This window comes from Staurois parvus, unplaced genomic scaffold, assembly GCF_062004578.1.
Source record: "Staurois parvus isolate SC_StPar_1 unplaced genomic scaffold, SC_StPar_1.0 ptg000678l, whole genome shotgun sequence".
Lineage (NCBI taxonomy): Eukaryota > Metazoa > Chordata > Amphibia > Anura > Ranidae > Staurois > Staurois parvus.
The window spans coordinates 1,650,095-1,666,183 of NW_028318474.1; the positions used below are offsets into that span (position 1 = coordinate 1,650,095).

The following is a 16,089-nucleotide window of genomic DNA, read 5'->3' on the forward strand; positions in this document are numbered from 1 at the left end:
ACACAAAGTTTTATTGAAATATGGAAGGCACTGAATCAGGGTAGGAAGGTAGTGTCCGGGTACCCAAAAAGGGGGGAAGAGGGGGGAGGTGTCCAAACAGTTATAATCCGGCCCACGGTAGGGCAATTCAGGCAGCGATGGCCCAAGCACTCGGGGGGGGGGCAGTCCAGGTAGGGAAAGTATGGGTGCATTCATTGGGGCAGTCCAGACAGGGCAATATGTGGATTCAAGGGGGGCAGTTCAGGCAGGAGAATATGAGCACTCAGGGTTTAGGCAGGGGTAACTTCCCAGCGGCACACAGCAGTCAGGAGACAGGGGCCCATGCAGCACTCAGATTTCCAGGGACAGTGGTCAGCAGGCAGGAACAGATTTCCAGGAACAAAGCGGTAAGCAGACAGGGACCCTCATGGTGCTCAGCTTTCCAGGGACAACCAACGGTCAGCAGACAGGAACAGCTTTCCTGGGACAAAGCAGTCAGCAGACAGGGATAGCTTTCCAGGGACGAACAGCGATCAGCAGACACTCAGCGGGGTCTGGGCTGTAGGGTCTGGACTCAGCTCAGACCTCCAAACAGTGGCCAGTGGCCAGGAACAGCTTTCCACGGACAAAGTGGTCAGCAGGCAGGGACAGCTTTCCAGGGACAAACAGCAGCCAGCGGACAGGAACAGCTTTCCAGGGACAAAGCAGTCAGCAGACAGGGACCCTTACAGTGCTCAGCTTTCCAGGGACAACCAGTGGTCAGCAGACAGGAACAACTTTCCTGGGACAAAGTGGTCAGCAGACAGGGATCGCTTTCCAGGGACGAACAGCGATCAGCGGACACTCAGCGGGGTCTGGGCTTTGGGGTCTGGCCTCAGCTCAGACCTCCAAACAGCGGCCAGCGGACAGGAACAGCTTTCCAGGGACAAAGCGGTCAGCAGACAGGGACAGCTTTCCAGGGACAAAGTGGTCAGCAGACAGGAACAGCTTTCCAGGGACAAAGCGGTCAGCAGACAGGGATCCTCACGGGGCTCAGCTTTCCAGGGACAAAGCAGTCAGCAGACAGGGATCGCTTTCCAGGGATGAACAGCGATCAGCAGACAGGGACCCTTACGGTACTCAGCTTTCCAGGGACAACAGCAGGCTCACGGGGACTCAGCGGTGGTCTTGGCTGTGGGGTCTGACCTCACACAGCGCTTCTCTCCAGAGCAGGGGACCAACAGGCTTGCAGGGACTCGGCAGGATCTTGGCTGTGGAGTCTGGCCTCAGCCCAGACCTCACAGAGCACCCTGTCCCGAGCGGGGGACGAAGTGCATACCCGGGTTCTGCTCCGATCTTTTATCACCGGAGCAGGACGCTTCCGGGTTGCCCCGGCAATGGCCAGCCCAGCGTTGGGTTTCTGGGGCAACAAGCCCCGCCCTCTCACTCCGGCCGCACACAGGGAGCGTGGCCTTTGTCTCCGGCGGGCGCAGGCACAGCGGGGTGTCAGACTTCTCAACATCCGGCCCAGGAGAGGTGCGTACCGCACCTCAGGGGGCAGATCTCTGAGGTCCGGCACAGCCTTCAATGTAGGCTTATGCCAAACGTAGGGACCTGTAAGGGGAAGGGAGGGGGGAGGATGAAGGAGAGTGAGGGGGGAGCCGTGACAGGAGGGGGGAGGATAAAGGAGAGCGAGGGGGAGACCGTAACAGCCACCCAATATGGTTGGTAAGTAGGCAAGCGTAAAATAGACTAACAATGGTAATAGCACAATTTAGCATACAAAGTGATTAACAGAAAGGACTAGGGATAGGATGACATTTGGCACTCAGATCAGCATAAACAGTAGCAAGGCCACCTCAAGTGCAGCAGTGGGTAGTAGGAAAGTTTAATCTACTGCTGGAACTATACTGCCAGAGTGCATTTATGGCAGCTATGCTAGTCCTAGATCGACTGGGTCTCAGTCTCAGGCCCGTATCTTCACTGGGATGGTATCCAGCTAGCAGGCAAATATTCAGATAGATGTACTCTCGCAGTGCCAAAAGGAAGAACTTTCCCGGGTAGTTTAATAAACATCATCTCTCCACTCCTCTTACTGCGCAGTGCATATTGGCATCTGTATTGAAGCCACTGTATGGCTGTTGTCTCAAACTACAGCTCCCAGGATTCTCAGAGCTCTGCATAGATGTCTATGGGCATGTGTGGCTTTAGCTCTCCTTCTGTTGGCCAGTAGAATATGGTGCAGCATAACATCAGTATCTCAGTAGAGGGAAAGAAAAATAAAGGGCAATGTCATCATCTCCATATTGCTGTAGCTCAGCACCTGGCTACATATACATGAAACAGTCAAGGAGTTTTTAGGGAAGAATATATTTTCATTGATGCGTAGCGCTACCCTCGTGTGGGCCGCGGTGTTGTAGGTACCCTAAGCTTTCTCCGCATAGCCAAACAACAGGTATTTCTCACACAGACTTGCATCCAAGAGACAGTGACCAGTCTGTGGGCTTGGTTTTTTTTTTATTTTATTAGGGGAAGTAACTTGGATAGGGAAATAGGGATTATGGGATACTCAGTCGGCTTGATTCAATGAAGGGGAGACAACTTCCTTCCTATGTAGAAAGACAGATCCTGGACTATTCTTTTCTTGAAAGCCGTCAATCTTTGCGGATCAGTAGCAACAGCCCTTTATGGACAAGGAACTAGCAGCCCCTTACAAATCAGCTTAACTTTTGTAACTACATGCAGGGATATCTTCTCTCCTCCCGGTAGAGCTGCTCCTAGCTCCACAGCCTGCAGACACTACAGTCCTCCTGGCTGCTTGGAAGATCTCCCAGGACAAGGGTAAAAGCCTGAGCCCAACGCTGTCCTTAGAAAGCTTGCTACGTGTGGCAGTCTTCCCCCTTGTAGATCCCAGAGAGTGCTGCTGTACTCACTGTGTCCTCTCTGCTCCAGGTCTCGATCCCATTCATGCCTCACTGCTGAATGTATCCTCCTGAGCCAGCCTGAGACCTAGAGGACCCCTCCCAGGCTCCGATAGTCTCCTTAGCACTCCATCTTTCACTCGACTCCTCTGTCAGCCTGACTCTCCCATATTTATGGGCCAGTCCACCATTCCATCAAAGCCTCCAGAACTGGGATTGGCCAGACCCCCATGAACATGCAGATCAGGTCTCCATCCCTTCCTGCTTACCGACTTCTGGAAGGTTTTATGGTCCTACAGGGTCAGGAGGAGGCGATAGAGCCACAACCTGTTGAGTCATCCAGCTAACCTGTAATAACACAACCTCAATCACATGTCTCACACAACTACCATGAGTCATATACAATGATTTTGCCTATAATACACTACACTATTCTAGTAGCATAATAGAGGGTGCTACAGTTGTATAGTAGTTATGACATAGAAATGTTCTTCAGCCTATTGTCACTTAATTCTCATCCAGCCTACTATGGTAGCTAATACAGAACAACAGAACATCCAGACAAATATTAAAAAATGTTCATCAGTTCATTTATATACAGTACACATTTAAAATATTGCTGGTGTAAATGCCATAAAATTCAATGATAACATTTTGCCACAATCCTTTGCACAACAGAAATCAGCACAGGTTGTAGTGTACTGGGTAGCACATTGGTATAGTGGTTAGCACTTCTGCCTACGGTCATCGTTTCAGACCACATCACTGCCTGGAGTTTGCATGTTCTCTCTGTGCTCATTGGTTTCCTCCCTTATTCCAAAGACATGCTGGTTGGTTAACTGGCTTCTTTGTATGAATGTGAATTAAGGAGCTTAGAATGTAAGTTCCTTGAGGGCAGGGAGTGATGTGAATGTACAATATAAAGTATGTGTAAGGTGCTGCGTAAATAGTTGGTGCTTTTATAAATATTACTGCGAAGACAATTTTCATATTTTCTTCACAATTTTCATATTGCATTGTGTAGTGCTTTCAGTCTGATGTGTTTCAGGCCCCGGAGGCAAAAAAATTAGCTGTTTAACCAGTTCCAGTCTGGGCCAGTTCTCACATTTCTCTCATACATGTAAAAATCTGCATTTCTCATAATTACTTAAGACCCCCAAACATTATATACATTTTGTAAGCCGAGACTCTGAAGAATAAAATGATTTGTTGTTGCAATTTTTGTTTTTGTGGCACAATACAGTGGCGTAATAGAACTGTCACGTACCTTGCTTGTGAACCTGACGGCAGAGGAAGGCTCTGGATCGAGGGCCACTGAAGGTGGAACAGCAACCACAAGAGCACAGCGGGGCATGAGTGTCCGGTCAGTCCTGTAGTCTGTGCAGGAATTGATGGCACTTCACTGGCAGATGGGACAACTGGACCGGCTGACAGCAGAGCAGGCTGGTAGCAGGCAGACTTCATGGCTGGACAGGCTGGTGGCAGACCAGGCAGGCAGCAGACAGCAGGCAGACGTCACAGCGGGGCAGACACAGCAGAGCAGGCTGGCAGCAGGCAGACGTCACAGCGAGGCAGACAGATAGCAGAGCAGGCTGGCAGGAGGCAGATGTCACAAAGTGGCAGGCTGACAGCAGAGCAGGCTGGCAGCAGGCAGACGTCACAGCAGGGCAGACAGACAGCAGAGCAGGCTGGCAGGAGGCAGGCGTCACGGCTGGACAGGCTGGTGGCAGAGCAGGCTGGCAGTGGGCAGACGTCACAGCGGGGCAGACACAGCAAAGCAGGCTGGCAGCTTGCAGACGTCACGGCTGGACAGGCTGGTGGCAGAGCAGTCTGACAGCGGGCAGACGTCACAGCGGGGCAGACACAGCAAAGCAGGCTGGCAGCGGGCAGACGTCACGGCTGGACAGGCTGGTGGCAGAGCAGTCTGGCAGTGGGTAAACATCATAAAGGGGCAGGCTGATAGCAGAGCAGGCTGGCAGCAGGCAGACGTCACGGCTGGACAGGCTGGTGGCAGAGCAGTCTGGCAGTGGGGAGACATCATAAAGGGGCAGGCTGATAGCAGAGCAGGCTGGCAGCAGGCAGATGTCATGGCTGGACAGGCTGGTGGCAGAGCAGTCTGGCAGTGGGGAGACATCATAAAGGGGCAGGCTGATAGCAGAGCAGGCTGGCAGCAGGCAGATGTCATGGCTGGACAGGCTGGTGGCAGAGCAGTCTGGCAGGGGACAGACGTCACAGCGGGGCAGGCATATAGCAGAGCAGGCTGGTAGCAGGCAGACATCACAGCAGGGCAGGTTGGGTGCAGAGCAGGGTAGCATGTTGTATGCAGGGTCAGACAGGCCGGTTCGGTAACTGATAAACGGATCAGGCATAAACGGCAGGCAGAATAGTTGGGTCAATTGCCAAGGAGAGTAATGGTGGGAGCAGAATAGGCAGAGCAGAAGATAGAGACAGAGTCCAAGAAGCAAGCCGGGGTCAATCACAGGTATCACTCACAGGAACAGGCACAGGAATACAGGAGGGGGAGCTGCGGATCAGACAGCACAGGCTAATAGTGTTTCTGGGTTTAAATAGTCAAATTGGCACTGACATTAGCAACAGGCAGTCGCAGGTGTGCGCATGCGCAAACACAGATGCGCACGACTATTTTGTCGTGCAGAATGGGCCCTCACACATCTGCGCCTGCTCCCCTGTGTAAGCCAGAGACTTCAGCCGCACTATGCAAGCATATTCCTGACAAGAACCTTCAGGGCCCAGGTGCAAGAAACCATAAAGGGCCCCCCTGACCCCAGTCCAGATCCCTTCCCTCTGAGTCCAGTGGTGGAATGCCAGGGTCCGATCACAAGTGCAACCTTTGTGACCCTGGTAGTTCTGCCACCGGAGTCAATAGGTTTTTTTAATTTAATTTAATTTTTTTTACAAGCTTTTACAAATTTGTATATTTTTTTTTTTTTAGGGGCCTCGTTGTCGGGGAACTCATACTCAAATGCATGCTCAAAGAAATGTCTGTGCTCAAAGAAATGCACATGCGCACAATAGAACTGTGCATAAAATTAGGACCCTGCGTGCATCTACACGAGCATGTGCGCATACACATGCACAAGCACGTGCACATACACGTGTGCATTAGCGTGAGAGGGCTTGTTCTGGTGCTCAGTGGCCTATTTAAAGCTCTATTGGACTGGATAATTGCTGAGTGGCTGACGGCTCTCTTTGCTTGTGACCTGATCCTGTGTACTCCTGTATTCTGACCCGACTTGATGAATGCTGCTTGTTTCTGAACTTCTGTTGCTAACTTTGGCTTATAATCCGACCTTGCTTCATTCCTGCTGTTCTGGTACCCTCTCTGCTCTTCTGATCTTGGCCTGGCACTGACTCTGCTCCTGGTTTCTGTTTTGGTAATCCTGTCCGGTTGTTGCTGACCTCTGCCTATCTGGCCAAGCATCTGAGATCCTGTACTTGCCTGCCGCCAGCTGGTCTTCCTCAGCTCCACATCTGCTACTAAGACATCCTGAACTAGATCCCCTGCAGACACCCATGCCACTCTGAGCCCTGTTATACCCTGGTACCATTCCCAGGGGAGACAGGACAAGAGATGTAGGGGCAGCCCTTACGTCAGCTCGGCCTCGACCAGGTACGTGGCACATGTTGGTGGGCTTAGGTGAGGTTTCAGGGGTCTAAACAACCCTCAATCTCCTTCTCTGCAGCTTCAGATGCACTGAAAAAATGACCAGGAAAAGCTCTGAACAGCTGAAGCATAGAGTCAGCACTGACTCTCCATCCTGACAGATCACTTTCCTGGTATTATCACTTTCAGGGCCATTTATAAATGGCCTAAGGATGGGTAGTGGTTAAAGGCAGGGCTGGAATAAGGGGTTGGTGGGAGGGGTGGCTGCCTTGAGTATCATGTGAGATGAGGGGACCACATGAAGAGGTCCTAGCTACAAGCTGACAGGAGTAGTGATGGCAGCTTCACTACTCCTGTCAGCTTAGTGCTGAAAGATACAAGCCAGATCAAAATTGGAGGAGAAAGCCGGGAAGATGGGTGGGTTGCTCTTTCTCTCCCCTCCAGTTCCTCCTTCTACCACTGTAGCTTTCCTGGATTGGGACAGCCGGATCACCACTGTGCATTGTTAATCTACCCCATCTCTTTCCAGCAAGAAACATGGGTAGGGCCGGATAGGCAAACACTGCACAGTCGCAATCTGACAGCCATTGGCATCTCTAGTGAAGGACCCCGACACTGCTATACTATAGCCCTCTATAGCCACCTATATTGCTTGACTTTTTTTGGGCAGGAGGTGATTTTTGCTGACACATAATGCTCATACATTTTGGGGAGGGGGCTGTTTGGCATCTTTATCCTGGGCACTAGATGATATTGTCTTGGTACTGGTTAAAGGCGTACCTGTAAGGATAGTGTTATTTGACTTTTTGCTTATTTATTTATAATGGTACAAATGATTTAGGACTTATTGAGATTTATCCATGTGTGTAGGTGCATTGGGCAGATACACTGTCATGTTCCAACAGGTGTTTCCTTTGTATACTGGTGATTTTTTGAATTTAGGATTTGACGTGAACAGAAAAGCAGTCATTAACCAAAGCTTGTTAATACCAGTTGGCAATGTATAAAAACTCACATTGCCGTTGACTTTTATGGGCCTTGGAGATGGAGATGGGCACAGGTAGTATTATTATAATGGGGCACATGGACACTTGCTTTAGCATGTTGTAACCTCTGAACAATGGAAATGGGCTCTCAGTGCTTTTCTTAATGGTTTATTTATTTGCAGATGCAAAGCTGAATTGTTCTTCCAGCAACATAAGCTTTGATTGTAATACTAAAACACCGGGCAGTGTCTCTTGTGAGATTTTCAACAGTCTGAATGATAGCGTCCCTAGCCATGAAATGACCATCAGCTATATTCAAGGTAAGGCAAAGTAGGCTTATGTCTTGGCAACACAACCCTATGGAGGGTATAATGCTATCTGTTTTTCTGTGTTCTTGTTCTCATTACCCAATGGTTTTAATTAAAGGGTCATTCCTGCATAAAAGATATATTTCATAACTATGTTAGCCTGTGTTTACCGATTTCACCAACAGGGCACATTTTACAGGTAACCTTACATTATGGGTGGAGTAACCATTGTGTCAGCAATGTACCTGTCCGGTTATACTGAACAGAATTACCCTAGGGCAGGGATTGGCAATCCCTTGGCACCTGATGACTTTTCTGTGGGGGCGCGCACCCACATCCCTGTTGAAATCATGCCAGAGGCTGAGGACGTTTGAGGCTGTGTATGTAGAAACTTGCTTGCTGGCCAGAGCTGAGTGTCAAGCTGGTTCCCCCTTCCATAGACTTAGAGGTATATCATCTGTATCTTTTTCTGTATCCGTGGCACACACAAATCCTTTCCCGCCCCACAACTGCACATTGCTGCCAGCTCTGCATCCCCCTATAAAAACTAGCACTGCCTCCTTATATATAAGGACATTGATACTGTGCAATTTTTTTTTTTTTTTTTTTTACCCCTGTATTTTGCTGTCAATGTACTGTCCAATGCCTACTGTTAATATCCCCCTCCCCTTGTTATAATACCAATAAAAAGTTTGAACAAGAAAAACTAGCACTGCAGCCAGGGAATGTTACCCGCTTCGCCCCCAGAGCTCTGCTCCCTCCAATTAGTAGGTGTACTATATTTTCTGTGTGTGCAAAAAGCATTTCTGCTAGTACTCAGGGTACCAAGGCCATCCAAGGGGCCCCTAGGGGGAAGGAATTAAAGATTTTGAAAAATGATCCTTTGTGATAAGATGTATGCGTCTGTAAGACTCTAATTTGTTCTACAGTAATTAAGGACTATTTTGTGAGTAGAAGGACTGCGGAATACATGTGTGGTGTACATGTGCAGAGGATCACACTCTATGAGGCCATGTAAAATGTTCAGCGTAATTTAACCATGCATATTCTAGGCTGAGACACACCGATTCTCATCTCCATATGGCGTCCCTCTGTTGTTTTAATGTTGGGAGGTTTGATGGATGTCTAGTAAGCTGTGGGGGAAATAATGATTTTTAATGACAACCCTGTCTGACACTTCTAATTTTTTACAAACATTTTTTGGTACACTAGGCTCAAAAGGTTGCCTACCCCTGCCCTAGGGCTACACTGGTGAAGTGATAGATCTCCCACAATTGCACAGTGCCACAATGTAAAAGAATAGCAGAAGCTATTTGTGAATATTCCCCTCTCCACGCCCCTTACAGCTGACCTCACACTGTGAATGTCTCCTTAAAATGGAGCTCTACCCATAGCAACTTTATAAAAAATATGTTCTTTAGCAGGGAACATACATTCCACATTAATAATTATTCTACCAAAATGAGTGTGTGCTGTAAATTGCCTCCAGCAATTTCTCGCTGGAGGCTGCCATTTTGCTGAAGCCCAGAGCCCCTGAGCAGCAGTAAATCTTTAAGCTGTCAGCAGATCAGCCTCTACATTTTTGACAAAAAATAGAGAGCAACTGAGCATGTGCAGATAGGGTGTGACAGTAAATTACTGGATTTAAAATAGTATAGGCACTTATTTTTAATTATTTACATAGCTTTACCTGCAAAAAGGGGCCAGCTTGAAGTGATCTAGCAGGAGTTAGTAAAGTTCCACTTTAAGTTCTAACAGCAACTGTAATGTACAAGAAATATGCCTCAGACCAGGTCTAAAGCCCTGTACACAAGGGCAGAATATCAGCTAAAATCAGCCAGTACAGTAGATACCAGCTGACATTTGGCCGGTGTGTACAGGTCCTTGTTTGACAGAAGCCGATCTCATGACTGGCTTTTGTCGAAAGAGCATGCTGGAAAGCCAGCAGCCGATCGACATCCGATCAGTGCTCTTAGCCAATGGCTGTGAGTGCTGACCAGTGTGCTCTGGTGGGGTAGTCCCCCTGTTCAGGACACCATAGCACAGCAGGGGGATCGCTGTACTATTATCAAATAGTTAGTTCAGAGACCTCCTCACGAAGCTGCTCATTTTTTTTCCAGCGGGCTGAACAAAAAAGAACTTACTCTGTGTACTAGGCTTAAAATCCCTGCTGAACCAGACGAGATTTGATCCATCTATGGGCTGGCTGATTTTTCTGAAGTCAATCCATCAATCGAATTCAGTAAAACCAGCCTGTCGGATTTTTTGCATGCGATCACTACCGGCGACTATAGCAGCCGGCAGTGATTATTGTGTTCTGCCGCCAAGGAAGGCTCCCCACCTGCAGAACACAATAACGCTGTGGGAGGGATTCCTGTGGAGGAAGGAAATAAAAGTGCACTCCATGGCTTGCTTAAGTGAGAGCAACAAAGGAAGAATCAGGGATCCTTCTAGATGTGCATTTTGCTATCCAATACTGATCCATCAAATAAGACAGGTAGCTGCTGTCCACACCATTCTCCTTACCAGTGCAGACTGAAGACATTCTGAATATAAGCAGTGCAATATTTGTACTGACCTAGGTCATCATCTCTCAAAGCACAGAAAGAAAAGTCAGAGGTTATATTCTGGTACTTGTCACTAGATGTTTTTAATGAAAAATAACATTGCAATCCTTTAAGATGGCTCAAAGAAATACCTGATCCACAAGGAAAATATTTCTAGGGTCGTTGGTTCAAATCCCAACCACGGCAACACCTGCCTGGAGTTTGCATGTTCTCCCTGTGCCTGCATGAGTTTCCTCTGGGTACTCCGGTTTCCTTCCACACTCCAAAGACATGCTGGTAGGTTAATTGGATCCTGTCTAAATTGGCCCTAGTATGTGTATGTACGAATGTGCGTAAATTGACGGTACTATATAAGCATTTAAAAAAAAAAAATATTTCTATTTTAGTGACTGCAGAACAACAAAACTGCAAGGCGCAAGACGAATGTCCTGAAACTCCTGATGGTAAAACATATGCTATTCCTTGTCAGATGTTCGATTCAACAATGCTGGGCTACAAAATCTGCTTCTGCAATAATGGGAGCTGGTCAGTGGAAGATGACTGCTTTTCCGCAAGGATTTTCCAGGAACTGCAGAATGTTAAGGTAACAACTGCCCATTGGATGGGGATGATAGTGTAGCAAAGACCCCCGAAGGAACTGCTGATTTTTAGGGTTCATTCAGAAGGACTCTGTCACCCATGCTACTTATCAGATTTTGACATGCAGTTGTGTCCATGCAGCTACTGCATCTGCATCCAATTCTGCAGCTCAAGGTGGATTCAGATGCAGAAGACAGTGGCTCACCATGCAAGGTGGGTGTCAGCACCCATCTGAATGAGCCCTAAACAGGCAGTAATAGCCTCCTACTAATGAGTTACCTTTTGGCTGCACCCGGGCACTTACTGACCCACGTACAGTGAAAGATAAACTACAGACTCCCACGCCAACAATCTTTTTCTGTTTATTTATTGGCTGAGTTGTCCAGGGATGAAAGGGTTTGGGTGCATGATGCCCAAAAACAGCTTTCCCTCTGCTTGGTATTATATTGTAGTATTTTTAACCACTGCCAGGGTAAAGGCAGATTCAGTAGACCAGACAGCCATCTATCTTTAGGTTTTTTCAGCCCATCTCACAGGCTAGTTGTGGATCCTTGAGTCCAGATGGGCAATTTTTTTGATGTTCCCCATGTGCCATTTGTTGGTCTGAACCTTTAAATTGGAAAAAAAGTCTAGAATTAAAAACTTCAGCAGGCAGGCTATTTATTTCAGAAGAGACATGCAATGTCTCTTCTGCAGTAAAATAAACATACCCGCTTGCTCGCAGTCAACTTAAAGGAATTTCTTTGTGAGCAAACCCCTAGGAGTGAAACATGTTAAGGTAGTGTTGTTACCTTGGGTGGAGACAATATGTTTGTAGCACTACCTCCTTAGGAGTCGCTAAAGATTTGGGTCCTCCTATAGTCCTGAACAGCCAGGCAGCACGCATTCCTCACAGACTTACATCCAGGAGACAGTAAACAGCCCTTGAGCTTGGTTTTGTTGTTGTGATTTTATTAAGGGGTTTAGAACAGGGATGGGGTAAGGGGTGTATGGGATGCCCAAGGGAACTGCAACTGAGGACAGCTTCCTGAAACTATATACTGTACAAGTCTTTACACATCAAAATTCTCTTCTTTGAGAGTTCCCCAGCATCTCCTGGTGTACCATCCCTGACCCCAGATAATCCTTTCTATCCAGCTGTCTGAAGGAATCCCTGGGCAAGGGATCCAGTGCCTGTCACTTTAAGGTGAACAGTCCCAGACAAGGAGCTAATCCATTTTCCCACCAGAGTGATTATTTCTGCTTAACTAGCCCAGGTGGCGTATGATTACTCACTCAGTCCTGTTCCTATAAGCTGATGGGTTCGTAGCTTCTTTCAGATCCTCTTGTGGGCTGGCTCCTTCCCTTCTGCACAAGTAGAGCTCGCTCTGGGGTCCGATGAGGTCTAAGCTTTCCTCTTCTCCAGCACCACTGCCTGAAGGTGAGCCCCCTCCCAGGCTCCTGCACCTTAGCCTTCTCACTACATCTTCCACCTGAACTCTCCTGCTGCTGAGCAGGCTCTGTCACATTTAAAGGCTGCCCTGGCCCCATGCCAAGTCACCTGCTTGGGAATTGTCCAGGGTCCCCTAAGTGTGCAGGCCAGCCCCTCCTCACCCCCTCCCACTGCTTCTTGCATCTTCTCCAAGATTCTAGAGCAGGGGAAGGTATCAGGGAAATGAACTGCAGAGCCTTTCTGCTAACTATTATACCCAGGCTGCTTCTCAGCCCTCCTAACAATGTAACACTAGCTCCCCCTGGCTATCTAGTGGGGCGCTACATGTATACAGCTGCTCTATTGATAATGGAATAAACAATCAAGACTAACCTGCACAGCCAATTTTGACAGATACATAGGGACAGGTGCGCAGTCCCCAATGCAGAGCCTGTGTATTCAAGCCAGTGCACCCATTTCTGCCAAAATTGGCCCAGCTGATGCATGTCCATTCACTAATATGGGCTGCCTGCATGCAGCTCAGCATAAGGACAAAATATTAAGCAAAGGGCTCTTCATGTTGTATGGGACTGAGCTCCCATGTTAATGAGACACTCCACAACCAACTGTTTGTTTACTTTGTACATCTCATCATTATAGGACGTGGTCAATGGCTTTCAGGTACTGCAGTCCTTGCCAGGATTACTTGAAAATATCACCGTTATTGCAAACAGTGAGAAGGAAACTATTCTGAACTCTTCAAAAACATTAGAGATGATGGTCCAGATCATATTTACATTGGCAAACACAAATGTTCCAGTTGACCAGCCGATGATGAAGGTATGTCTGTATGTATGAGCCAGACAAGTAAAATTTATTTACATTTTATTATTAGAGTTTAACCCCTCCTGCTGCCCCTGCCAGCCCTTTAGGAGGTTTTAAATGCCAGGAAGCGGAGACAGGCATTCTGACCATGTGACCACTGTGATTGGCAGTCACAGTAGTCACATGATTGAAAAGCTTCCAATCGCAAGTAGGCATTTTGAGCTTTCCAGTTCCCGCCAGTAACTTTGCTAGGAGCAGGGTGGTGCTCTCAGCACAGAAATGTTAACATTTGGGACGCATATATCTGGCCTTTCAGTGTTAAAGCCTACCCACCAAGGGGCAACGTATTTGCGTTCCAAAGACGGGAACATATTAAAGTGATTTCTAAAATATGTTATAAAAGACAATGAAGTAAAAGCGAAAGTATAGCTGTCCTTTAATGACTCCCCCAATCCCAAGGGGTGCAACTTGCCTGGTAAAACACTTACCTTCCTTCCCACTCTAGTGGTGAGGCCCTGCATGGCATAGCACAGTCTTTACTGCCTGGCTCAACGGTGTGTTTTTACTGTCCCCCAACCACAAGTTCAAACAAGGCCATAGACAGTTCTCACTGGAATAATCGAATAAATAGATTGGGGAGATGGGTAGTTGCCGATACAGAGGACCTTGTCCTGGAATAGTATATAAACAATGGGATGGGCAAATGGACTATATGTAGTGCTCAAGGATCTACAACACAACTTTTTATTAAAAATAATTTTCCTATAGGACATCATAAAAAATAGACAATATAAAAGAGTTTTCCTGTCTGGCTTTACATAATTGTCTACTTCCCTTAATAGCTTACTCTCCTTGGAGCCCAAAATATAAAGTGAAGAACATGGAGATAAATACTTAAACAATTTACACACCGAAGAATAGAGTATTCAAGGGGAGACTTTCTATTTTTCCATATGTTTTGCAGATAATTAACTGCTGCATCGGGATTCATGAAACGCATTGAGAAACAGAGGTTCTCCCCTTGGATAGCTCTGTTAAGTCACCAATATTTTATGATGTTCTAGAAATAAATAAAATTGTATGTTTGTAATATAAAGTTGTATAGTAGATCCTTGAGCACCACATAAACTCCATTTGTCCGTCTTATTGTTTATAATTCTCACTGGAATAAGTGTTCCCTCTATTACGCTCATTCACACCACTGAATACAGGGCTGTTGATGTGCTTTGGGATGAACAGAGCCGATGCAATGATCCATGCAGCATATCAAAACATTCTATTGGACACAGTGAGCAGTGATGCTGTGGATTGCATTGCACTATGCTGCAGTAAAAAAACGACTGCGTTCAATACTTTTTTTCAGCACTGTGGTTTGAACTGGTATGATAGGGAGCAAGCTTTTTGCTTTGTCTTGTGTTGGGCAAGGTTACCTAGCTCAGTCCCAACACACATTGAGACCAGACTTTTATGGCTTTGGTGAAAGCTCAAAATGTTGGATTTTCCCTCCCCTTCATTCCTGGTGACTTCATCGATTATTGATCAATTTATTTTCCAATCCATCTTCCCTAATAGAAAAAATCAATCTATAGTTGACAATCCAATCAATTGATATGCTGCATATGGGGAAGTGGGTTTCTACCGATGGCTGGAAGATATAATCGCATGTTATTGACTGTATCTCTGTTTCCACTACGTATTATCGTACTCTGATTAAAATACGATAAAATTCATGACCAAAGCATCTCAGTGCTGCCAATACATTCAAAACGATCAATAATTTTCTGCCCTGGTCAACCAACTCAATTTGATAGAATCCAATCTAAACTAAATCTAAGTTGATTGGAAAGGAAGTTATGAATATTTGATTGTTTTCAGACTCAATTGTTTTGTTTGAATCACACATTGATTGGGTAATAACATTAAAGCACTTGTGGCCACCATAACAGGAACAGAACTGAAAACCTGACACAGGATCTATGCTTTATCACTTTAAAAGTGTTGGCTTTAGATACAGATTAGTGTTACTAAACTCACAACAGTAAAATCAGTCTGTATATGCAGTAAGGCATATTAAGCTCACCGTGGAATTTAAGGGGTTAATCTTCTGCAATAAAGTGGTTGTTAAGGCTTAAGATTTTTTGCCTTCATGCATTCTATGCATGAAGGTAAAAAACCTTCTGTGTGCAGCAGAGCCCCCAACCCCCTCACTATTTACCTGAGCCCCATCGCGATCCTGCGATGTGAATGACAGCCTCCGCTGTCCCGGGTCTCTGCCTCCCCATTGGCTGAGATAGCAAGCGGAAGCTATTTGCTGCTGTCAATCACAACCAGTCAGCCAATGAGAAGAGAGGGGGGTGGGGCCAAGCCACAGCTCCATGTGTGAATAGACACACGGAGCAGTGGGTGCCCCCATAGCAAGCTGCTTGCTGTGGGGGCACCCAACAGGAGGGAGGGGCCAGGAGAGCCTGTGGGGGACTCAAGAAGAGGAGGATCCAGGCTACTCTGTGCAAAGCCACAGCACACAGCAGGTAAGTATAAACATGTTTGTCCCCCCCCCCCCAAAAATGAACCTTTAGAATTGCTATAAAGTGTTACTAAACCCATGACCCTGCATTCACTCTATCTGGTCTCCCACAATACACAGAACATTGAAGTGCAATTATTTTAGTAAATATAAACTGCTAAATACCTTTTTTCATCAGCATTTAGAACAGTCTTGTGGCTTCTATCAGTGTCCAGTCCAGCACTAGCTAAAGATTGTAGAAGGAGTTTTCTTTCTGCTCTAGGAGGATGCAAAACCCCTGACCTCTGCCTGACCAGTGCTGATTGGCCCTGTGCTGATCACATGCACTCTCCCAAGAAAAAATAAAACCTCTCTAACAATACACACCAAACTGAGCATGTGCAAA

At 46.9% G+C, this 16,089-nt stretch overlaps 1 protein-coding gene across 1 annotated transcript in view; it reads left to right on the plus strand.

Moving 5' to 3' along the window:
* The window catches only part of LOC149447649 (adhesion G protein-coupled receptor F5-like), an 81,385-nt gene that overhangs the window by 45,282 nt on the left and 20,014 nt on the right, over positions 1-16,089 (plus strand). The window contains exons 10-12 of the mRNA XM_089652274.1: positions 7,673-7,810; positions 10,752-10,948; positions 13,016-13,195. Of these exons, the coding sequence (XP_089508400.1) occupies positions 7,673-7,810; positions 10,752-10,948; positions 13,016-13,195 (515 nt within the window). The remainder of the gene's footprint in view (positions 1-7,672; positions 7,811-10,751; positions 10,949-13,015; positions 13,196-16,089) is intronic.